Source organism: Danio rerio, chromosome 7, assembly GCF_049306965.1.
Source record: "Danio rerio strain Tuebingen ecotype United States chromosome 7, GRCz12tu, whole genome shotgun sequence".
NCBI classification, from domain to species: Eukaryota; Metazoa; Chordata; class Actinopteri; order Cypriniformes; family Danionidae; genus Danio; species Danio rerio.
The window spans coordinates 10,879,875-10,905,225 of NC_133182.1; the positions used below are offsets into that span (position 1 = coordinate 10,879,875).

The following is a 25,351-nucleotide window of genomic DNA, read 5'->3' on the forward strand; positions in this document are numbered from 1 at the left end:
GATACTTTTAGCCTCCTCCTGCATCCAGTCTCTGAAATAAACAACACTGCTACTCCATTACATACATCAGCACTTGCTTGAGGCGTCATTTACATATCCATAATTCATCTGCATATGGATTATTCACGAGTTTGTAAGGCATAGACATCTGTTTCAATGCACAGCCAGCCAGAGAGAAGCCTTATTTTGGGGGGTAAACCTTTTGGGTTGGCAATAGCATGCGAATTTCAACCCAAAATCCATCTGTAAATATTTGCTTTGGATGAATGGATGATTTCATGAAACGGACTACTGTGTTTGTGCCATCCGTTCAGTGCAGAATTGCAAACCTCACCCTTTTTTTTTTTTTTTTAAACCAGATTAACATATATGCACAAAAACGCACATCTCTTTCCAACTCTCTCTTTGAGTTTGCCATATTGTTTAAGCTCATGCCGAATCACTAGCGAGCGTAGCATGTTTGTGCCGCTTTGCCTATAAACACAGAAATGTGCTTTCGGTTCCAGTTGTTCCATGGAATCGGATCCCGGCGCTTGTTTGGACAAGCCATTTCTCGTTGCCTTAATTCAGGCTAAGGAAACACAGCATTTGCATCAACTTGTGTGTTTTTTGCTTGTGCGCACATGCTTGTGTTTTCAGTAGTTTTCCACATTGGGGAAAAAATGCTTGTGCTAGATGCTGTGTGTTTGTCCTGGCTCCAAGACTTTTCCCTCTTTTCAGAGTTTGACTTGGGATCAATCTCTGATGTTTTCTCAAATGGATTGATTTTGGCAGATCTCTCAGGTATTATCACACCCTTGTACTCGCTGTCTTTCCTGAGATGCGATTTGACATCTGATAAGAATAATTAACTTCCCTGCACTGGTTTTATTTTCTCTTTCCAGAAATTGAACCGAAGCTCAGTCTGCGGTTCATTGCGTGAGTGACAGAAAGCACATTTGAGAGCTTGAAAAGAGTCTCTGATTGGTTTATTTTGGCTTGGTTTGCTTTCCAAGCCAACGCTCATCCATACTAATCTCTGCCTCACCCAGGTGTCCTTGCGTTCATTCTCCCAAGTTGTTAGCATTCAGAAAAAGTCGCATTTCTAGTTTCCGTGCTGTTGGATATTCAACCTTGGTTTGGGGTCATTGTGTTGCATAGCTGATGATTGTTTGAGCTCTTCCAGCTCGGCTTTCAGCTGTGGAGTTTTTGTGGTATGTGGTGTTTCTCTCGAAACATAACAGCGTGTACTTTTCACCAGAAAGTTCAACTTTTGTCCTCTCCGCTCGCACAGCATCGAAGTGAAGCGGTGCTGTTGAATGTCTTGGTGGTCTTGTGATGGACAGCAGTATGTTCTGGTCTTCTGTAGCTTCCTGTGCTGTGTTTTCCTTGGATTCTGCTGGATTTGTGAATTATCGAGAGATAAGAGAGACTCCTGAGCACACAGACTGTTTCTGATCCTCGGACATCTTTGTAAATAAAGAACAAACTAGAAGATCCCTCTGGTGGGCTTCTGGACTCTGCTGTCAGCCAAGGGTGTTTGGATCTTCTCTGAAGACTTCATGACATGCCCTTGCATTGATCTTTGTAGGACACTTACTCTAGAGGGGAAGCAAATGTTTTGGCTTCCTGTGAATATTATTGTTATTTATTTATTTATTTATTTATTTATTTATATAAAGACTTTTCTCAGTTTTTATAGTTCCATGTGCCTAAAGACCAGTCAGAAATGGGAATAAATATTATAAACTAAAACTGCTAAGTGGTCATTTTTGGAGCTTGAATACCTACTAGGCCACACTAAAAATATCTGTTAATTAACGGTTTGTGTGTTTTGTGATTCATAAGTGTTTTCCTTTTATTTACGGTCGAGAATTGCATTATAGGATGTTGATCTCTGCTCTCTCCACTTTTGATGTTGAAAATTGAACTCTACTCTTTAACAAAGTGACTTTTATTGACATTTTTGAAGTTTCAGACAAGATATTGTTTAAAAATATAATATATAGTCAGCGCCAATAGCCTAGTGATTAGTGCGTCAACATATAGCACCTAGGTGCACATGTTGACCCGAGTTTGATCCCCGGCTCAAGATCTTTTACTGATCCTTCCCCTCTCTCTGCTCCCTATACTTTCTTGTCTGTAAATCTCAATTTATATATATATATATATATATATATATATATATATATATATATATATATATATATATATATATATATATATATAATAGATAGAGAATTAAAGATGTCAAAATGCAAACCGGTTAGCATAATATCTTTGCGACACTGTCCCTCACCTGCCGTCCATAGTCACGCCTTCTGAAATCTCAAATGCGCGCACTGCGGCATGACGGCAGACATTCCACTAGATCATGTCATTCGCCAGTTAGAAATGTAGTTAGCAGGGCTCGAAATGAACCTTCTTGCTTGGTAGCACCGGTGCTCCTAACTTTAAAAATTTAGGCGCATCAGCCAAAATTTAGTCGCACCCACCAATTATGAACACCGTTACTACAAGTTTTATACAAACATATTTATTGTATTTGAAATGAACACTAATCAAACTAACAAGCAAAAAAAAAAAAAAAATAGTACATTATATGCAAGCGTGAGGAAAATATGTCTCAACGAAATCCTGTTATCACAAGAAAATAGATTTTTATAACAGAACTGAGTGACCAAAGCATACACGAAGCACTCACTAGCCCTGCACGCACTGCTTGAATGAATCTGTTAACGGTATAACTGTGCTGTTCTCACAAGTGCTGTCTGATATTGCACTGATGCTTTTGACACATACTGTACCTTATTATATGCATACATGTTAATAGCAATACCGGTCTTTTTAGGAGTAGCGATATTAGTTTACTCCGTGTAAGCCTGTTTGCGATGGTGTACGTGGAGTTAAATTTGACATATAGCTGCACCTTACACGGCGGACAGCATCTTGCGATTATATGAAGGATTAAACAGAAGCTCTCCTGCTAGCTGTGACTAACAGTTACCTGAAAATCCCATCCTACAAACTTTTCAAAGCGGACTTTGGAAGTCTTCTACTCTTGGAAAAGTGTAGATGGTGGATTAACATTCAGCACATGTTCACTAGTAAGATGTGTCATTATTTGTAACTAGATGGTTTCTAAAACTAAATCTGTCAGTATTATCTTCATTCTCATTTTCAGCGCTTTACAATTTTTCGCTGCAGTAGCTCTCTGTCATCCCAAGCCAGAAGGCGCTGAGTGATTGACAGCTGATATTAACCAATCATTCGCGCTCAGTGCTAGAGCAGTGGTGGGCCAATAAGAAGAGCGCGAAGGCGGGGCAAGCAGTACGGACGTGGCTTTGTTTACTGCAGAAAGTTGACATGACAACTGTTTTAAACCATTCCTGAGCGCTGCGTTTCGCGTTTCAAGTGCAGACAAAGAGCTTAGAGATGCATTCTGCATGAATGTCACCCGAATCCGCGCATGTGGTGAACATTTTGCAGTAAAAACTGGTCGCACACAACAATTTTAAGCACTCGCAGAATTGCTCCTAAATATATTTTAATTTCGAGCCCTGAGTTAGTGTTTGGCCGGCGGCGTGCAGGAATTTCACTTATTGAAACGCTATACTTGCATGCTATTTCAGAGCAAATATTCAGAATAGCATGGTAAACAATATAGGGAGCACGTCACAGGTTGTCATTGTTCAAAACTGAGCCAATGTAAATATAAAATCAACTTAACCTCAGTAAAGCAGATATAGCACTATTTACTGATGTTTTGTTTTTCAACTAAATCAAATCAACATTATCGATGCTGTAAAAGGTCCCTTATAAAACTGAAAATAGTCAGATCAATCTTTCACCAGGGATTTCAGTGGCTGAACAACACTTCATTTGAATGCATGTAACCCATTCATAACAAAACAGACTCTACATCAGCTTTGCGTAACAGAGTTTTAAAACATAACATTACCTGTCTAAGAGAAATGCTTTAGCCATTCAGTCCTTCCTCCAGCATGCAAATATAACTCTAATATTGATTCAGCATTTTAAAAAGGTTTGATTCAGCATTTGGTTTTACCATGACTGTGATTGTCTCGTGTGCACATGAACATTACGCATGCAGATGTGCAGAGGCAAATAGTAGATCTGTGTGAAAATAGATTCGTCCTTGTACAAATCTACATTTGTTGACAGACAGTTTGGGCTACTTATCAGAATTATGGGAATAATCAGCCTGACAATATTAAGTTGAATAAACTTTTTTTTTGCCTTACCCAGAATATAAAAATACATAAATAGATTTAGATCATTTACTTTAATCATTACTATTGGAAGGTGAGGAGTATTTCAACTAGCACAACAAAAAATGTTTCTAAAGACAATCACCTACTGCACCTTTAAATCTGAAAAATAACAGAAAATGTACTGGGAGCTTATTACCAGGTTTTTGTATTGTAAATTACAAGACCAACCCACCTCAAACTAATAAAAATGTCAATAAAAGTCACTTTTACAAACTTTTCAGAATCTAAAAGCTTTTAAAGGAAAGGTCAGCGTCCCATAGTGGAATTCAAAAGCAAAGTGGGAAAGAAAAATACATATTCACGAAATATGAAAAACTCAATTTACACATTTTACCAATGTGTATATATAGTAAACTGTTTATATATATATATATGAATCGGAGACCAAGATTGCAATTTAATGGGTTTATTTTTTTTTACTTATTTTTACTTGACTGCCATAATATATATATTTAAGACTGTCAATTAAGATAAGTTTACACCTTAAATCGCAATCATTGTTTCTAATTAATCTAGACCCGTGGTTTTCTTTCTCGGTCCTGGAGGACCGGTGTCCTGCAGATTTTAGTTTCAACCCCACCCAGGCGCATCTGGTTTAGCTAATCAAGCTCTTATTAGTCTTCCTAGAAACATCCTTGCTGGTGTGTTGAGGCAAGTTGGAGCCAAAATTTGCAGGACACCTTGCCCTCCAGGACTAAGATTGAGAACCCCTGATCTAGTCCATAGGTCTAGACCATCTCGAATCCTTTAGGTCTGCAGCTCTGCACAGTTTTGCTCTCTAATCAAACAGCTAATCCAACTAATCAACGTGTTTGAGACTACTACAGAGTTGGAGGACTAGTTTTTGTGGTCAACGCACTGGAATCTTAGCAAATATTTGCTTCACAGACATTATAAATGTATCCACATAAAGCTTGAAAATTCTACTTTTAAATGAATAAGCTACACTTGAAAACACGCTTTTTGTTTTGTAATCTGTATTAAATGAACACGAGGTACAGTCCGTCCTGTCATATGCACATCTCATGACAGCGCTACTTTTTGTAAACAAAGAGTTGCTGTTATTTCTGGAGGAGATTCACCATCAAGACCAAGTTGTGAATTACTTCAGAAGAGCAGCGCGATCTGACGATCATTATCCAGAGAATGATAAAGTGTAGAACAGCCATAAATGAGGTTGGTGTCATGATCTCGTTTCTTTTGAGTGCACTAGTGCATCAGCTCGAGCAACCTGAAAAAATGCTGATTTTGTTTTATTTGAACGTTTAGAAATGAAACTTATAAGATGGTAGTTGTTTAGTTTTATCGGTGATTCTATATGTAAAGTAATTGTAATATGTAAAGTAATTGTAAGCTTGGCTAACAGTTTTGGAGATTTTGATGTTTCCCCATTCAGACAGAATGCTCGGGAGGCATTTCAAAGATGGTTGCTGAGTGAAAAGACTTGTCTTAATGAGACTTTGATTATATTCTCTCTTGATCTGTCAAAAATTCTATTATTTATCCCACAATGATACATTTGTGATGACGACAAGAAGCGGGGGTCAAACAATAAATTTGTTTTAACCAGTTAAACTCTGTAGACGTCATCGACTTTCGCTTTCAGATTTAGGGCTAGCATTTCACCAGACCTCCGTAAGTGGTTTTGTTAGAACGTGTAGAATCTATATTTTATGCACATATGCATCACTTTGATTTTTATTCTACTGTACAAAAGTTATTTACACTTAAATACACAGTATTTTGGATGCCCGAGCTGGGTATTGAACACTGGTTTATTTTTATGATTTTCGTATGGTTTATATATGACACATGTACAAGTAATAGCTCAAATGAAAGCTCTTGCCCATACGGTTCTAGCATTCTTTTTACTGAATTATATTCACATATCAAACAGTCGTCGAATGAATCGCGGTGTTTCCATGACGCAGAAGTGAAAACAATACATTTATGATCAATAAGCAGCCCCAGATAGCATAGACAGCTGTCATCTTATACCTTATGCTGTGCGCTTCAGGGTTATTTTTCCGCTGTTTCTGAGGTGAAGTGCATAAGTAATCCTTTTATATGTCTGACGTGCTCCAGGCACAGTGAATTATGTTTGATCAATCAAAAAAATAGTGAAATATGAAAACAATGATCGTTCCCTGTGGCTTGTACAGCACCTCTCATCAGTTGAAATACAATAACTTTTGCATAGATTATGGTAGAGACATTTTTATTTTTTCCTATGATTACAGACATGTGCAGGAACCAGCAAAATAAATAACAGCACGCTAGACCACACAGAACCAAAAAGGTACACTTTCAAATTTGAGTTTATATATATATAAAAAAAAGCAAAAAAAATCACCTTTTTTTAGGGGTTTATTATAACACAGACAACAAATACAGTTATTTTAAACACTTTCAATAGTGTTTTATGAAATTAAAAAGTGTTTACTTTAAAATGATACCAATTTTTTGCATTTACACCTCTGCATGTGGATTTGGGAACTTTTAAACTTGGGTTGGCAAAATCCAGGCGGAAATCCCAAAATAACAGCAGAGTTTAACTGGTTAAAGAAATATTAACGTGTTAACCTTTTCAGAGTAATTGCATGCGTTAGTGCGCCATTGTTGACAGCCTTTATATGCAATTTTTCTGTAGCTATTTTTCTCTGAATGGTTCACAAACACATTTTCCCAGCTGACTCACAAAAATGATTGTTCTTGATGGAGACAAATTTACCTTGCTGATGTGTTTTCTCTCTGCTCTCATCTACGGAACCTTGATTTTCCTGCCTGAATTTCACACTGTGTTTATCAGCTCGGTCACATGGGTGCTTGTTTAGTTACAAGAGCGATTTTTCTGTCTGCGTAATATCAGTCTGTGTGGTAGATTGAGATGGAGACGGAGACCTCGTGTTCTGTTACCTGATAAAATCTGGCCAAAGCTCTTGCTGGAGTTTTAGAGTTCACAGGCTTATGTAGCCAGTCATCTCAACAATATACTTTGTATTAGTGTTGTCAAAAGTATTGATCTTTCGATATTCAATTCATCCTTATTTCTAAAGCGCTTTCACAATGTAGATTGCGTCAAAGCAGCTTAACATAAGTTCCAGTAAATTGAAAATGTCAGTTCAGTTTTCAGAGTTGAAGTTTAGTTCAGTTCAGTGTGGTTTATTTTCACTGCTGAAAGTCCAAACACTGAAGAGCAAATCCATTGATGCCCATCTCTTCAAGTCCCAAAAGAAGGAAACCAGTGGCGACTGCAGCGAGGATCAAACTTCACCAACTGACGAAAGTGAAGGAAAAAAACCCCTGAGAGAAACCAAGCTCAGTTGGGAACGATCATTTCTCCTCTTGCCACACTTCTTGTGCAGAGCTGCAGTCTAGGTGCTGGAAGCCAGAGAACACTGGCATTGATATTGATAGTGGAAAAATCTGAAATTATATAGATTTTCAGAAGAATTAATTCACGTACACCTATACCTGTTACAATAATCAATATTTTGGTGCTTATAAATCGTGCCACAAAAAATAGATATCTTGAAAAGCCTAGATGCACCACAATCCCACACGTACACACTTCCTGCAAATCACTGAACATATTTATCGCCTGCTGCTACCTCTCTGCAACTCTCTCATGGTCGCCCACTGAAGCTTAGCAGGGCTGCACCCGGTCAGTACCTGGATGGGAGACCACATGGGAAAGCTAGTTTGCTGCCGGAAGTGTTAGTGAGGCCAGCAGGGGCGCTCAACCTTCTGTCTGTGTAGGTCCTAACACCCCAGTGTAGTGAAGGGTACTCTAAATTGCTCAGTGAGCGCCGTCTTTCGGATGAGATGCTAAATTAAGGTCCTGACCCTCTGTGGTTGAAAAAATCACAGCTTGTCCTTCGGAAAAAAGCCTTAACATCCTGGCCATATCTGCCCACTGTCCTATCAGCTGGTGTGTGGTGTGCAGTCTGATGCAATATGGCAGCCATCGTGTCATCCAGGTGGATGCTGCACACTGGTGATGGATGAGGAGATTCTCCCCAATGTGTAAAGTGCTTTGAGTGTAGAAAAGCGCAATATAAATGTAAGGTATTATTATTATTATTATTACTATGCCAAATAATCTCAAAATTTTAAAATTTCATACTATTTTTAAAACACAAAATTTATTAGTGACAGCATCCAAAACCTGCTGCCGACATTTTAACATTAATAATCAACAAAAACAAACAAACACTGGGGGTGTAACGAGACTCCATGACACGAGATTGGGTTTACGAGAACGAGATGAGACTAGATTTTTATACCATTTATTTGGAATCTTTTGAGTCTTATTCAGCTAAAAAAAATCACAATTCAAAACTATGTAGGTGCTTTTTCAAATTAACTTGTAATGAATGTTATTTTGCTTCTATTTTAATGAATTCTATGCAGTAAAGGACCTGCAAACACTGCTAAAAATGTGCTAATAACCTATGTGAATGGAAAATAGTATTCTTGTACATAATTTTAAATATTTGCAAAATATTTGGTGATATGAATGGAAAATGCAAACACTGCTAACTATTTATCTTTAAACTCTACTGACTGACTTCATCCCTGTATACAGTTTCCTATGAGAAATCACGCTCATTTTCACAAATTGAACTTTACAAAAACATGTCATTTTTGGTATTTCACTTTTAATATTTTATAGCAGTTTCACTTTCATTCAGCAGGATTTCATTGATGCCCCATGTCAAACTCTGAGCTACTTGATGCGAGGATATGAAGTATGGATAGGAGAGAGTTGTTTTATTGTAAAAAGGTAAAATATTATATACTGACATCAAGACAAAATAAGTTATTAGAAATTGCTTATTAAAATTTTTGTTTAAAAATATTGAAAAAAAATCTTCCCTTCAGCACTTGGGAAATTTGGAAAATAATGATTATAAGAGGGCTAAAAATGTTCTTTTCACTAATAATAAAGTTTGAATTGAGAATTGTGAATTTTTTGTGTTGAACACTATTCTGTGTAGTACAAGTCCTTAACATTGAGCCAAACTCAAGTCTCAAAGTGTTTTGAAATGTGTGATGTAATCTTAACTAAAATATGTAGAAAGGGTGGGACATATAGCAACCCCGCCTCTAAAAAAAAAAAAAAAAGCCAATCGCATTTAGTTATCACAATTTAGCATTTAGTTGTGCTCAAGTGCATCAAATGAACAGCAATTAAGAAGCGTCTCGAAGGGGGCAGGGCATGTCACATAATTGAGAATATTTGATGGGTCAAGTTTTGCTGAGAAACTGAAATATGAGGTTATGTCAAAAAAATCATTCATCTTTATAGACTGAAGTCACAAACCACAAGCTTTGGATGTTTATATTCTCTAAATGTGAATTTTGTCTTTTTCTTGAGCACACAAGATATCCTTGTGTCCAACCCTGTGTAACAGTTTGATAATAACATCAAAAGCTTCTTTTAATGTTCAGAGGATCTTTAATAGAGCTGTGAACCTACACTAGTCTCACGGTTCGGTTCGGTTGCGATTATCATGCCATCGATATTTCGGTGCCTCACGGTGCATTGACGGTGCTTTCCATACACAGTTTTATATTTTCTTCACAGCAACAGTTCTTGTATTAAAATGTATGAATATATTTATATTTATATATTATTTGTAATACAATTTTGTCATTTATTACAAACAGTCAGATATATAAACTGTAACTTTAAACAAAACGAGCATTTAGCAAATAATATAAACAAATATAAACATCCAGCTCACTCTCTGATCCTTGTCTAGTTCTCTTTACACCTCTTGATTGGTCGTGATTGGTCATGATTGGTCACACCCTCAACAAAAACGGTTGCGATTGGCTCTTGCGCGCTGCGCTCTTCAGATGAATGATAAGCAGCAGGCGGCAGCGGCGATCTCACAGCTGATGTATGATAGACACGGTGGAGAAAACTCTGCAGACACGCGCTCGTCAAATGTGTGTGTGTGTGTGTGTGTGTGTGTGTGTGTGTGTGTGTGTGTGTGTGTGTGTGTGTGTGTGTGTGTGTGTGTGTGTGTGTGTGTGTGTGTGTGTGTGTGTGTGTGTGTGTGTGTGTGTGTGAAAAAGAGGGAGAAAGCGAGAGAGAGAGAGAAATGGAGTAGGCTACTTTCATTCTCTCGATCTCAGTGAAATAGGGGCTATTGTTGTATTTGTCAGTGAAAGACTGGTCCAGCAAACACACACAGTGAAATTGTGCACAGTTTATGAGTATTAAGTAGTTAGAGCGTTGTAAATACTCACGATCGCCTCCCTCGCGACAGAGCGCATATAAGTTAAATGACGTCAGTATAACCGGTTGTGATTATTACTGAACCGATGCTGAATTGTCCGCGTCTGCATCGCGGTGCACCGAAGAAACGATTAATTTTGACACCCCTAATCTTTAATGATTATAGTTTATAGTATATAGTTTATAGTATTGCATTAGTATATAGTAAAGTAATATAATTACCTACTAATGCTATACCATTATATCAAGTATGGATATTTTTGAATGTATTGTATTGAAAATTGTAGCATCTTGACAACACTAGTGTTTACTACTGTGTGATATCTAGCTCACGGCTGCTTTTTTCTGCGCTCAGCCCTGGGCAAGCCTACGGTAAAAACCTGATCTGAGGTCAGACATCAAATGTGTTTTGTTTCTGTGTGTGACCTGGTGCACTCCTCACAGCCGCTGCCGCTGATCAGGTGTCAGGACCGACTGCTAAGCCAGCTGGAAGAATCTAAGATGAAAACCTAAAGAGCATATCTGGGTGTGTGTGTGTGTGTGTGTGTGTTTTTTTTTTCCCTTTTTTTTTTTCTTCGTCTACACCTTGACTTCTTGCTCGACACCTCTAGCAATTTCTTTGAGCGCATCTTAAATCGTTAAAGCTTCAGTCACTGTAGAGCTGCATGAATTTGGAAACTGATTAAAGAAATATTTAGTTTTTCTGCAAAACCCATTATGATATTAAAGGAGTAGTTTACCCAAAAATAAAATGACTACATTGTTTAGTGGGGTTTTAAACCTTTTCAAAAATGAAAAAAGCAGTTATATAACCAAACATAGCACCAAACATGTAAAGCATATGAGTGTTTCTAACAAAATGCCGGGTGCATTCAGACAGAAGGAGTGTGTCCTACAGGTGGCTGTCAAGCCCGCACCTGCATGGAGAACACTCATGCATCAAACCGTTATGTGATGCATTGTGTGTATGCTTTGCTAAAAAGATAGGTCTTTAATCTAGTTTTGAACTGTGGAAGTGTGTCTGAGTCTCGGACATTATCAGGAAGGCTGTTGTAGAGTTTAGGAGCCATAAATGGGAAGGCTCGACCTCCTTTAGTGGACTTTGTTATTCTGGGTACTATCAAAAGCCCTGAGTTTTGAGTTATTAAAGAGCGAGTTGGATTGCAGCGAGACAGAAGGTTGTTGGATAAACAGGAGCTAGATTATTTAAAGCTTTATAGGTAAGAAGCAATATTTTATAATTAATATGGAACTTAATAGGCAGCCAGTGTAAGGAGGATAAAACTTGGGTGATATGATAATTTTTTCTAGACCTGGTAAGAACTCTGGCAGCTGAATTTTGCACTAACTGAAGTTTATTAATTGAGGATGCTGGGCAACCAGCGAGCAGAGCGTTACAGTAATCCAGCCTAAAAGTCATAAAAGCATGAACTAACTTTTCTGCATCTGATGTGGATGGCATGCTTCACAACTTATATTTCTCACATGAAAGAAGGTGGTTTTTGTGACATGGGAGATGCTTTTCAAAAGACAGTTTACTGTTTCGTGACCCTTTAAATGAACAGAGCAGTAAATATATAGTAAGTGCAAATCCCCCTCTCTCTCTCTCTCTCATTGAGTGATCTGCTGTCAATAGTTTTAGAAGAGTAATATATTTAAATGGTCTTGCATGTATTTAGGCCTTTTTTATTTATTTTTATTTATTAATTTATTTTTTACACATAACAACTGAAAGTTCTGTGTTTTTGACAATTACAATTACGGCCTATTTCCATTTAGTAAACAAGTATTAGATTAATAGATGTGCATTTTAACAAATTTTCATCTTTCATCATTTGCAATGTTTCCAAATTGCATTGTTGGTTATTTTTGTCTGGCGGTTCATTTTGCTTTGGTGACCCCTGATTGATAAGGCTCTAGGCTGAGGTAAAATGAATTGATGAATTATTTTCTGTAAAGCTGTTTCTGGCCATGACACATTCATATCTAAATTTTTATAGGAGACATGTTTAATAAATATCTCTGTAAATGGGCCAGACATTTCTGACTTTCTATACAAAGAGGCTCAGAAAAATGTTTTTCCGGAAGCCCGTAAAGATGCATTGCAGTGACAAAAGCTGCACAGTTTGTGAATATAAAATATTAAAAATAAATGTTTATTTATAATTTACAAACGGTTGTACAGTTCAACTAGTTACTCAGTTATTTACTGCTGTCATTAACCCCTTCAGACCCTGCCTCCATTACAATGGACATCACATAACATCCCATTTTTCTGAAATTCGGAACATAATTCAGTTCTGAAGGGGTTAAAAGTCCACGACTCCTTTAGTCAGTGTGAGTGTGAACAGCTACGTCATTCCCAACCACCAAAAAAAACAAAAAAAAAAAACAAAACAAAACTGTAAACCTAGGGGAAACTTGTATGCTTATCAGTGTATAATTTAAGGTTTGCAAGTCAGGCAGCCCTGTTTCACAAGCTTTATAACTTGCTCTTAGAAGTGTCCACGTTTATTTCCATGTTCGTGTCTATATTTTTAATGCTTTCTCTGCTGTTCTTGACCCAACATACCATTTCATCCATTTGGATTATCTAGCAAAATGCCTTGATGGAAATGTTTTTAGCCGCACATCATAATGTTGCTATAGACACAAGTGCAGCTCAAATAAACAGCACAAGATGTTTGTGTTGCAGTGTCATTTCTGCCGAGTTCACCCACATGGAGACGTGAGGATGCCAGATTTGTACCACGCTTGGATTTCTGATTTGAAATGTGACGATTTACAGCTGTTTTCCTCCTCCTCTGTCCTCTCAAGGTATGGAGTGACTCCTGAAAACATCATCCTGTATGGTCAGAGTATAGGGACGGTGCCGACTGTAGACCTGGCATCGCGGTACGAATGCGCAGCGGTCATCCTCCACTCACCTCTTATGTCTGGCCTACGTGTGGCCTTTCCTGACACCCGCAAAACCTACTGCTTTGATGCATTCCCAAGGTAAGAGCCGAACTTTTTTTTTTTTTTTTTTTTGTAACAAAAGTTTGTACAGAACCGAATTAGACATTCAGGCAGGGCTACCATAATTGAGCTATGCTACCATAAGTGAGCAAGATGGATTTATATTCTTGTGGTTAGTAAGTTTTATAGGGAAAATTTATGCAAATTATTGTTAATGTACATTTCTTGTGTGCATGGTGCAAGGAATTAAAGAAAAGATTTGTCTTGGCTTTTTAGTGCTGCTAGGTTTTTGCAAAAAAAAAAAAAAAAAAAAAAAAGAAGAAGAAAATGCTAATGAGATCAAGCCTATAATAGACTTAAACCCAAACAATTTATTGTGAAAGTAAACCACAAACCAAAATATTTATTAATGCCGTAAACTGTATTGATTAAAGCTAAAGATGCTTAAGTGTTGGGTATTATAAGGGACTCCAAGAGTGTGGTGATCTAAGCTTTACGAACATGCAAACACAAGGATGGCTTAGATCAAATTGACAACCAGTCTGGCCACTCATGAGGACACGAAAACATGAAGTTTGTCTTCAAAGCTGTTCTCACGGTCAAATACAAACTGAAAATGAAAGATCCGCATGACAAATCATCAAAAAACAGTCTGGTTTAGCTTAAATTACTGATTGAGGTTTTATTTATTTATTTATTTTGTTTTAAACTGTCTATTTTCAATTGACACTTTTAAAATGTTGATTATATTTTGCTTTATTAATTCATTTCATTAAATATAATTGAAAATTGAATTGAAGGTTCATTCAGCTCTGGTGACCCCTGATGAATGAGGGACTAAGCAGAGGGAAATTAAAGGAATAAAAATCATATCATAAATAATCAATTAAACAAATCAATCAGATCAAAATTAATACAATTCACAGAATTTTATAGGACACAACGTTTATAATGTAATTTAAAATGTAAATTACTTAATGCAATGCAACAAGTAGTGTTTGCTACTAAAGGTTTTCCTTTCCCATTAATGATAATTGAAAATGTAGATAAGTATTCAAAACTAGTAGTATGGGAATAAATCCTTAAATTAAAACATTTTTAGTTTAACTATTTTACATTTAGTTTTTTCGTATATTATTATTATTTTTATGTAATTATTTTTTATTATTTTTATTTTATTTTATTAAATTCTTTACATTAAACAATTTAGTTTACAATTAAATGTAATGAGAGCTTAAATGGGCATTTTACAGCAATTTTCAGTTCATCATGTGCCTAATTGCAGTGTTGCCAACATTTTTATTGTTGCATAAAGCCTTTATTCTCAGAATGCTATCAGTGTCTTGTTGTCCACAACAATATATATATAAAACTTTTTGGACATGGATTTAATTAATTTATTTTTTTACATTTCGTGACCAGCAAATCTGCACTATTTGTCTTTTTTTTTTTTGGTCTTATACATTTTTATTGACTTTATTTTATTTATTCATTTTATTATTTCAATAATTTATATTTAAATTATTATTTTCTTTTTTCTTACTTTTTATTTGAATTATTTTATCTTTCATAATTTTTTTATTATGATTAAACATTTTTATTATTATGTTTTATTTTAATTTTCATTTTATTTTTACTAATTTGTATAAATTTTAATTTGAATTATCATTATATTTATTTATTTATTTTTTATTTGAATTATTTATTTTTTATTACTTTAATTATTATTTTATTTTTTATTAATTTTATTTTTTTTTCCAAAATTTTTATTTCTGTTTTTTGATTAATTTTATTTTTATTTTTTATTTTAATGATTTAATTTTTATTAATTTGTATTTTATTTTTCATTAATTTTCATTTTATTTTTACTTTATGGTTTATTTTTATTAATTTTTATTTGAATTATTGTTTTTTATTACTTATTTAAATTATTATTTTTTAATTTTTATTTTATTCAGCCCTGCACATAAAACTATTTAGTTTTACAATTAAATGTAATGAGAGTTTAAATGGGCGTTTTTAAAAGCATTTTGCAGCAATTTCCAGCTCATCAACATTACCTAGACAAGTTAACAAACTCTAAATAAAGAATTCTTTTCAGGCAGTTACTCATTTTAGTATAATGCAAGTTGCAAAATCTACCAATGCATTATTAAAACAAAAAGCTGTATGCTTTCAAATGAATGTGCCTAATGTGTCTATTTGCAGTATTGCTAACATTTTTATCATTGCATTATGCCTTTATTCTTAAAAAGGTTGTGCCACTAAAAATCCTTAGTTATCCGTTATGCACAAAAATATAACTCTTGTCGACAGTAAATGGAGAGCAATAATACTGAAAAAAATCAGCCTTTTATGCATTGCTTTCCAATGTTATCGTGTAAAATGTTAAGCTGATCCACGTATTGGCTTTGTGTGGATTGTTGGCATGTATGATGAAACCGGTAACCAGTAAAGCGCCTGAAGCTGTACACAGTATCCACAAAGTATCCGCAGGAACATCAGGAAAGCTCTGAATGGCCTCATAACTCATGAAAAAAGGAATCTGAACTAGTCGAGAGTTGTATCGGAGTCAGCGCTGCAAATTTTCCTTGACACAAAGAACCACAGTTACATCCTCTAAACCACATCCAGCGTGCGCTCCAGCTTTGTTCCCTCACCTCCTCTCTTTTCCATTTGTGCAGTTTATTTTCGCTGCTTCTACACTTTTGTAACCACTCAGAGTTTTATTGTGTGGAAGTGACTTGCGTTTTACCACACCGAGCTAGAAAGGGCTAAAAGCGAAACCATTTGCCTTCCTTTCAGCAGTTCCAGCAATGGCTTTCAAGTCTCACTGAATTTTTCTTTTTTTCCTCGGGTTGTGGATGCTGAGCATTGTAATGGAAATTGAGGTTTGAGCTTGGATGGTGAATATAATTTTGCAGATTTTTGCATGGTTGGACTGGAGTATTGCCAGTATGCAGATTGGTTTTAGTTTTCATCAGTCTTGGGCGGTCTGATGGTGTATAATATACATATGCCAAAGAGATATACATTTAATGTACTAATGAGATTATCTTGAGTTTAGATTGCAAAAGCTATTGTGTCATCTGAAATTTCCATCTAAAGTTTGCATTATTTTCAGGCTGTTGTGTGTAGTTTTAGTTATTGTTCTCTTAGTGCAAAATATAAGTTACTTTCATTTGCCTTTAAAGGGAAGTAACTGAACGTAAAATAGGAGGCTGAGGAAAAAAAACACACATTTTAGAGGACATTTTCGGATGGCACTTAAAGGTTTTTGGATCTAAACTCTTCGTTGATTGAGATGTTACAATTACTTATTTAGTTTTTTTTTTTTTTTTAACAACTTAAATTCTTATTGCTGTTTGTGCATTTCTTACGTATCTAACTTTACATGGCTCCACAAAGCGAGCCAGACCCGTAACATTAGTTTAAAGTAAATAAGACACCTTTAAATGAATGAGGAGCCCAGAGTCTCATCTCCCATTTAAAAGGAAAAACAACATCAAAGACGGTTGACAAAAGAAATAACGTAAAGACAAATGTATTTGACATTTAACTAGGGCTGCTCGATTATGGGGAAAAAATTATCAAAATTATTTTGGTCATAATTGTAATCACGGTTATTCAAAACGATTATCAGTTTATATATAAATATTTCCCAAATTGTGTTTAACAGAAGATTTTTTCACAGTATTTCCATTAAGATTTTTTCTTCTAGAAAAAGTCTTATTTGTTTGATTTCAGCTAGAATAAAAGCAGTTTAAAGGTTAATATTATTAGCCCCCTTAAGCAATGTATGTATGTATGTATGTATGTATGTATATATATATATATATATATATATATATATATATATATATATATATATATATATATATATATATATATATACATATATATATATATATATATATATATATATATATATATACAGGGCTCGAAATTAACCTTTTTGCTTGGTAGCACCGGTGCGCATTAGCCAAAATTTAGTCGCACCCACCAATTATGAGCACCGTTACTACAAGTTTTATACAAACATATTTATTGTATTTGAAATCAACACTAATCAAACTAACAAGCAAAAAAAATAAATAAATAATAAATAAATCATGTATCTATGCAAGTGTGAGGAAAATATGCTTAAAGTGACATTTAAAGGCTTAATTAGAGTAAATAGGCAAGTCATTATGAAACAGTAGTTTCTTCTGCAGACAATAAAAAATATATATTGCTTAAGGGGGCTAATAATATTGAGCTATTAAAATAGGTTTCAAAATATTTAAAGCTGATTTGTTTTTTCTAGCTGAAATAAAAAAAATAAGCCTTTCTCCAGAAGAAAAAATATTATAGTAAATACTGTAAAAAAATTGCTCAGTTAAACATAATTTGGTAAATATTTGTATATAAAAATAAATTCTCAGAAGGGCGAATAATTTTGACTTAAACTGATAATCGTTTTGAATAATCGTGATTACAATTATGACCAAAATAATCGTGATTATGATTTTTCCCATAATCGAGCAGCCCTAATATATATATATATATATATATATATATATATATATATATATATATATATATATATATTGTCTGCAGGAGAAACTATTGTATACAATGACTTGCCTAATTACCCTAATTAAGCCTTCAAATGTCACTTTAAGCTGAACACTAGTATCTTGAAAAATATCTAGTAAAATATAATGTGCTGTCATTGTAGCAAATATAAAAGAAATCAGTTATTAGAAATGAGTTATTAAATCTGTTATGTTTAAAATGGTTTGACACAAATGTGCATGTATTTGACCATTAAAGCACTCACATTAAGATGGCGTTAGATGTGTGTGCTCTGCTCGTCTCCGAGGCCAAGCGCGCACACACACTGAAGAATCAAGCATGCAGTCTCATTTGCGCTTTTAAAAAAATGAATGATTCGATTTCGAACGTACATCAATGAATGATGCGCATCCAATGCTCCAAACGTTACAATGCAGCACATGCTTTTAGTCATTTTCACATGCTTTGCAGAGCCACAAATGTGTACAACTGGAAAGGGGGCGGTATATGATGCAATAATCGTTTATCTCGATTACTATTTTTTCATCATCATTTGAAGTCAAAATCGAAATCGGATTTTCGATTAATTGCACAACCCTACATTTAACTTTAAAGAAGACATTAAAATCTTGTGGAGGTAAAGCCAAAATAACAAACAATAAACACAACAACTAACCAAGTAACCCTCTTAAGCCTTGTTCGCAATGTGAGATTTCAGCCATGATTCTGTCATCTGAGACAAATTTGGGAAGTCCTAAAAGATTCCTGAAATCGTAGGCTAAAATCGGTGATCTTTGATCGTTTGGTTTGACATGTTCACATGTTCAGCCGCTTGGTGCCCTTTGCGATCAGATTTTTCCTCAGATGAAGTTCTGGCAGTGTCAGAAGATAACAGACACTCTCCTGCAGTGTGACAACAGCTCGATGAGCATCAATCCAAGAACCAATAGGAGCTCTGAATGTGATGATGCAATCCATGTTACAATTCAGATGACCGCCGGGAAATGCCAACAGTTTTTTTTTCTTCCTGGATTTATTATTAAGACACGCTGTGTGCAAAATTGTCTGCAGATTGTTTACGTTTACTGTGAGGAATCATTTCGTAACGTGCGATCGTGAAAGTGTCACGGATGGATGACGTCAAACTCCGGGGGTGTTTTATTCCGTGTTTGCTGTGTCTTCATTGTCGTTCAGTCAGACTTTATGACAGCTGAAATCTTACAGTGTGACATGGGAGCCATGTTTGTGCAGTCTGACATGCTACAATCATTCACGATTATAAAAAAAACACACACGCACACTATGTGAGCCGGCCTTTACCTGCATGTAAAATAAAACAAATTAAACAACATTCACCTATCTCCCTACTAACCACAAAACTTAATAACACAAAAAGCAAGCTCCTCATATAATAGCTTTAAACTAAAACTGTTTATTTTGGAAGTAAACCACAAACCAAAATATTTATTAACTTCTTAATGTATTGGTTAAAGGCAAAAATGCTTTAGGTATTATATGTGTTATAGCCAACAATCAAAAATAGCATTAGAAGAATCATGCTTGAATGAACAAATTCAAACCCGCACACCTTCAACTGACTCTTTTTATCGATGACGCCTGAGACTTGTATTACTTTTAGGGACTTTTACTTTGAAGTTATTTCATTATATTGTGTTTGGCTAACTAAAAGCATCAGTGCTTCTAATTTACCTACATTTTTCATCTGTTTTTAAAGTTTTTCAGTAATAAGCCGTTTTCCCCTGGTAAGCGACACTGAAATGCTGCATTGCTACTTTTCAGTGGGATTTTTCTGTTGAGCAGGCAACTTTACTGGTGAGTGAGCTGAAGGGACGATCGTGTTCCTGTAAACATCCCCGGTTCATGCAAAAGCAGAAATGTTCGCTTGGTCAGGTCATGTACATGAGCGGAGTTCGAACCTCTGTTCTTGTATTGTGGAATATTTTATTCAAAGCTGCCTTTCATCACTCTTTCTTTTTACACCTCCCTTTCTTCATGTGTTCAATACTTTATCTCTTTATAACTTCATTTGTAACTAATTAGATTTGTTTTCTTTACGTATTTGGATTTGTTTGGTTGTTCACAACATCTGTGTAAAGGTTCAAGTCAACGGCACCTTTAGAAATATGTGTACTGAGAAAAATGGTGACGTGTTCAATACTTTTTTTCCCTGCTTTATATAGGTATTCATTAAATAATCCCTGAATATATCAAGGTTTTTACAAAAATATTAAACTGATTATGAAGTATATAAAACAATTTTCAGTATTGACAATAACTATTTCTTCAGCATCAGATCGTCATTTTAGACTGATTTCTAAAGGATCACGTGGCACCAAACACTGGAGTCATGATGCTGACAATACCGCTTTGAATCGCAAAAATAAATTAAATTTGAAATCTATTCAAATTGATATCCTTTCTTTTAAATAGTAATAACAATTCATAATATTACCATTTTCTTCTGCATACGAAATAATTTCAGCCTCCAAAAGGCATTTAAAAGATCAGACCTCCTGCTTTTGAACTGTACTGTATGCTGTCATCTTGACATACATTGTGGATGAAATAAAGAGAAAGAAAGACCAGCTGCCTGTTGTGCTGTGCTTCTATTCTAAGATCTGAATGATGGGATTTTAATGTGTGCCTAATATGACAGGTCTACAATTAACATTCATCGGTGACTTATACAGTATAAATGCGCAAATACGCTCACTCACAGGCTGCATTTCAGTCCCCAAGCTTTGACCCGTGCTGTCAGAATGTAAATCTCCCACCAATTCCTCTTAAAGGAACTACAGGACGTCTGAGCTTAAACTGAAGGTGTGTTTTTGCTTGGACATGTTGTCGTGAACATCTATACAAGTAATTGCTCCTAAAAGCCACCTTTGTAACCAGTCCCGAAACTCTTGAACGGCAGAACAGAACTCCAGTTTCACAGTTTGAGACACGTCAGATTATACAGATTATCTTTAAGTGTTCCTGGTAAAACCGAAGGAGTTCTTTTCGAAATCCCCCTGTCGCGATTGTCGACAACCTTGACTGTTTCTGAGAACGTACATTGCTTTTTTTTTTCCTGAAAGTGTTAGATGATGTGCGTTTTCTTTTCCTTGATCTCGACCTGTAACTAACCGTGTCTGGCTGCTGAGATAAAGCTGGTGAAAAACAGCCATGCGTGTACAAGTTCACCTGTTCAGCGGAGAACACCTATCTTTATTCAGCACTCACTTTCATCAGTCATGATATATACTCTCATCACGACCTGCCAAAGCCGCTCGGCATCTAAAACCTTGTAGTTTTTGCTATAGGGCTGCACGATATTGGGAAAAATCCCAATATTGTGCTATTTTGCTTTTATGCTATTTTTATGGAGTATTGTTTCTTGTTTTTTATTATTATTTTTTATTACAATGACAAGTTCTGTGTGTTAAAACCAAACATTTCTTGCAGTATTTTATTTTGTAATATTTGAAAGGGGAAATTACATTTGACTTTTTTTTTTTTTTTGTTATTTGCTGATCTGAAAAATGGTCTGATCCGTGGCTTATATGTAAGTTAAAGGCCTCTAGATTATTTTTTTTTTACCAAAATAAAATATGATCATGCCTTGATTTTGAATGATTTAATTAGGACAGTAAGGTTAGACTTTGCTTAGACAAAAGGCTTGTCACTTGCAGGAATAATGTCCAGTATAGAATATAACGTCATGCTGCAGTGGAGAAAGAATGAATATTGTGTCTGACTCCATCATGAGCTTGGAGGACTGCATCCATACATCTCTGCAATGACTCAAATAACCTATTAATAAAGTCATCTGGAACGGCAAAGAAAGCGTTCTTGCAGGACTCCCAGAGTTCATCAAGATTATTTGGATTCATCTTCAATGCCTCCTCCTTCATGTTACCCCAGACATGCTCAATAATGTTTAGGTCTGGTGACTGGGCTGTCCAATACTTGGCGTTCTTTGCTTTCAGGAACTTGGAGTTACTGAGTTGCAGTTAAAGTCTTAAAAAATGACTTGAATGATAAAATAAATAGTTATTGCGAAGCATTTTTGGTTTCTAAGCAAGTGCATCTAGAATTTGCATACAAAAAAGTATCAACTGGTGAATTTTTTTTTTTCATAGTTTAAAATACTGTTTTTATTCAACTTTTAAAATAATATAATTGTTTATTGAAGATGTAATTACTGTTAGTATTTTGCAGCAGAGTTGTCTTGGTATAATGGTTTTGACTTTTTGAGTATAATGTTTGAGTTTTTGAGTGAGATTTCCATCTATTTTTTATTTTAGCTAAAGTAGCAAGGTTTGTTACTGTTAATGTATTTTATTCATTGATCTGTTGTTGTGGTTATTACCATTACTACTGCTTTTTAAACAGCTTTTGACACTTATACCAAAAACAAGAACTGTATGGCCAAAAACCGAGTGGATTAAAGGAAACTGCTCCTACAGCTGCCACAATTTACCCTCATGTTGAACTCTCGACTTTCTGCTGTCTGCATGTTTTTGGAGTTTATAATTTTGTCAGTGTTGGCAGTCATTCTCCTGCTGCAGTTTTCATGAGCAGCTTTATGTAGTCTGAACATTTAAATTCAGAACATCAAAATATGTCAAAGCAAAACTCATCAAGATGCTGTTTTTGATGGCTTTATTTAAAACAATCAAAGCAAACTGGTTGATGGACAGGAAGTGTTGTTCAGTGTTGTGAGACTTTTTTATGAATATTAAATGTTTTAGCACAGACAATAAAGAGTATCTGCATATTTGTCAATTCCCTGTATAGTAAGTAGGAAGCTAGAAGTTGGAAAATACACAATTCCATTCCATTTGATTTTAGCTTAAAGCTAAGTTTATTACTTTTTTATTTTTATAGCATATTTGAAGGCTTTTAAGCAGGGGTCGGGAACCTTTTTTTAGCAAAGAACCATTTCTGATTTTTTTGGAAATTGTATATTATATTGTATTACATTACATTTCTATTATAATGTAGAGCTGTGAACCTACACTTGTCTCACTATTCGGTTACGATTATCATGCCATCGATTCGGTTCAATTCGATATTTTGGTGCATCACGGTGCATTGACGGTGCTTTCCATACACAGTTTTATATTTTCTTCACAGCAGCATTTCTTGTATTAAAATGTATGAATATATTTATATTTATATACTATCTGTAATACAATTTTGTCATTTAAAACAAACAGTCAGATATACAAACTGTAACTTTAAACAAAACAAGCATTTAGCAAATAATATAAACAAATATAAATATCCAGCTCAATTTCTGATCCTTGTCTAGTTTTCTTACACCCCTTTGATTGGTCACACCCTCAACAAAAACGGTTGCGATTGGCTCTTGCGCGCTGCGCTCTTCACAGATGAGTGACACTGATAAGCGGCAGGCGGCAGCGGCGATCTTACAGCTCATGTATGATAGACACGGTGGAGAAAACTCTGCAGACACGCGCTCGTTTCTGTATGCAAAAGTAACGCAGCCGAGAAGAGAAGAAAAGCCACGCCAGCAGGTCAAATGGGCCACTGTGTGTGTGAGAGAAAGAGAGAGAGAGAGAGACAGAGCGAAAGAGAGAAATGGAGTAGGCTACTTTCATTCTCTCGATCTCAGTGAAATAGGGGCTTTTGTTGTATATGTCAGCGAAAGACTGATCCAGCAAACACACACAGTGAAATTGTGCACAGTTTATTAGTTTTAAATAGTTAAAGCGCTGTAAATACTAGCGATTGCCTCCCTCGCGACAGAGCGCATATGAGGTAAATGTTGTCACTAATAACCGGTTATGATTATTACTGAACGATACTTAATTGTCCGCGTCTGCATCGCGGTGCACCGAAGAAACGATTAATTTTGACACCCCTATTATAATGCTATATTGCGGTAGATTACTATGGCGAGGGAGGCGAGCGTGAGTAATTAAAACACTCCAACTTCTTAATGCAAAAATTGCATTTTGCATAATTATTAGGGTGTAAGAACTTCCTTGAAAATGCTCAGAAAGCAAGCAGGAGATTTATATTTGTTTATTTTGTATAAATACTCATGTTGTTCTGTTCATGTACTTTTACCTACACTTCGTATATCTGACTGCTTGTATTGAAGGACATGTACAAATAATGTAAACATCTAAATATATGTATACATTTTAATACCAGATTGATTGTGCTGTAAAGTAAAATATCAAATTTTGTATGGAAATCATCAATAATGCACTGTGATGCACTGAGATATCGCATTAAACCAAATTGATAGCATGACATGCGTATCTGAACAGTAAGACCCAGAGTAGTTTCACACCTCTATATTTATTCAAGTGATTCAAATTGAAATTTCCTTTTATTTTAAACTGAGTTCTTATTCATTTTGGTAAAAAAATAAAATGAAAATAATAATATTAAAATAAAAGCAATTGTAATTATATTTTCAATAGGAAACTAATTTATATATATATATATATTATTAGCATTAGTAGTAGTAGTAGTAGTATTTTGAGAAACTACAATAGACTGTTCAATAGACCAGATCAAAGCAGGTCTATAGTTCAGCGCAGAGCATGTTAGTTGTGCACCTCCCTTACACATTGCTTAATACACAACATATGTACAGCAATACGCAAATATCTAAATGAACAAGTGAAAAAGAATTAAAAGATTAAAATATTACAAAAATATTATTTTCTACAAAAATATAAAAACCACTGCCTCCATGCCTTCATCTCGGAAGGCTTTTTCAGTTTATTCATAACAATTTGCTTTTGTGTATTGTTATTATTATTATTATTAGTATAAATTATTTTATGCATATTTATATTTGTTTTATTAAAAACAAACTTAGATTTGCCCACCTGTCAGGTTTTAGACCATATAGAGCACAGCATGTGTATTTGGATTTAACTTCGTTATTACTGTTCATTTATTCATTGGCTGGAAGATGGAACTGAATTTAGAAATAGTTTTGAAACAAATTTTACGCTTAACAAATGACATAAATTATGTATAGGCTAATAGATGTCTGTGCGTGCAACACGTTTCCATATCCACGAGAGTGAAAGTGAAAGTAAAGAATGAGGAGGCTCATTCTTGTGCTGCAGGTGCTCTGTTTAACTTTTCTCGCTAGTGAAGGGTTCAGTTTTTCCACTTACAAATAAATACAAATAAATAGCCAATGCACTACGGCGTGATGCAACTGACTTTTTAAGGGAATGGGAGATGAGACTCTGATTGGTTTGTTTTCAAAACACACCTATAACTTATTAAGAGAATAAGCACAACCCTGTTA

At 35.1% G+C, this 25,351-nt stretch overlaps 1 protein-coding gene across 1 annotated transcript in view; it reads left to right on the forward strand.

The window, feature by feature from the left end:
- Positions 1–25,351, forward strand: part of abhd17c (abhydrolase domain containing 17C, depalmitoylase) — a 94,592-nt gene that overhangs the window by 41,273 nt on the left and 27,968 nt on the right. The window contains 1 exon segment of the mRNA NM_200157.1: positions 13,342–13,521. Coding sequence (NP_956451.1) covers positions 13,342–13,521 — 180 coding nt within the window.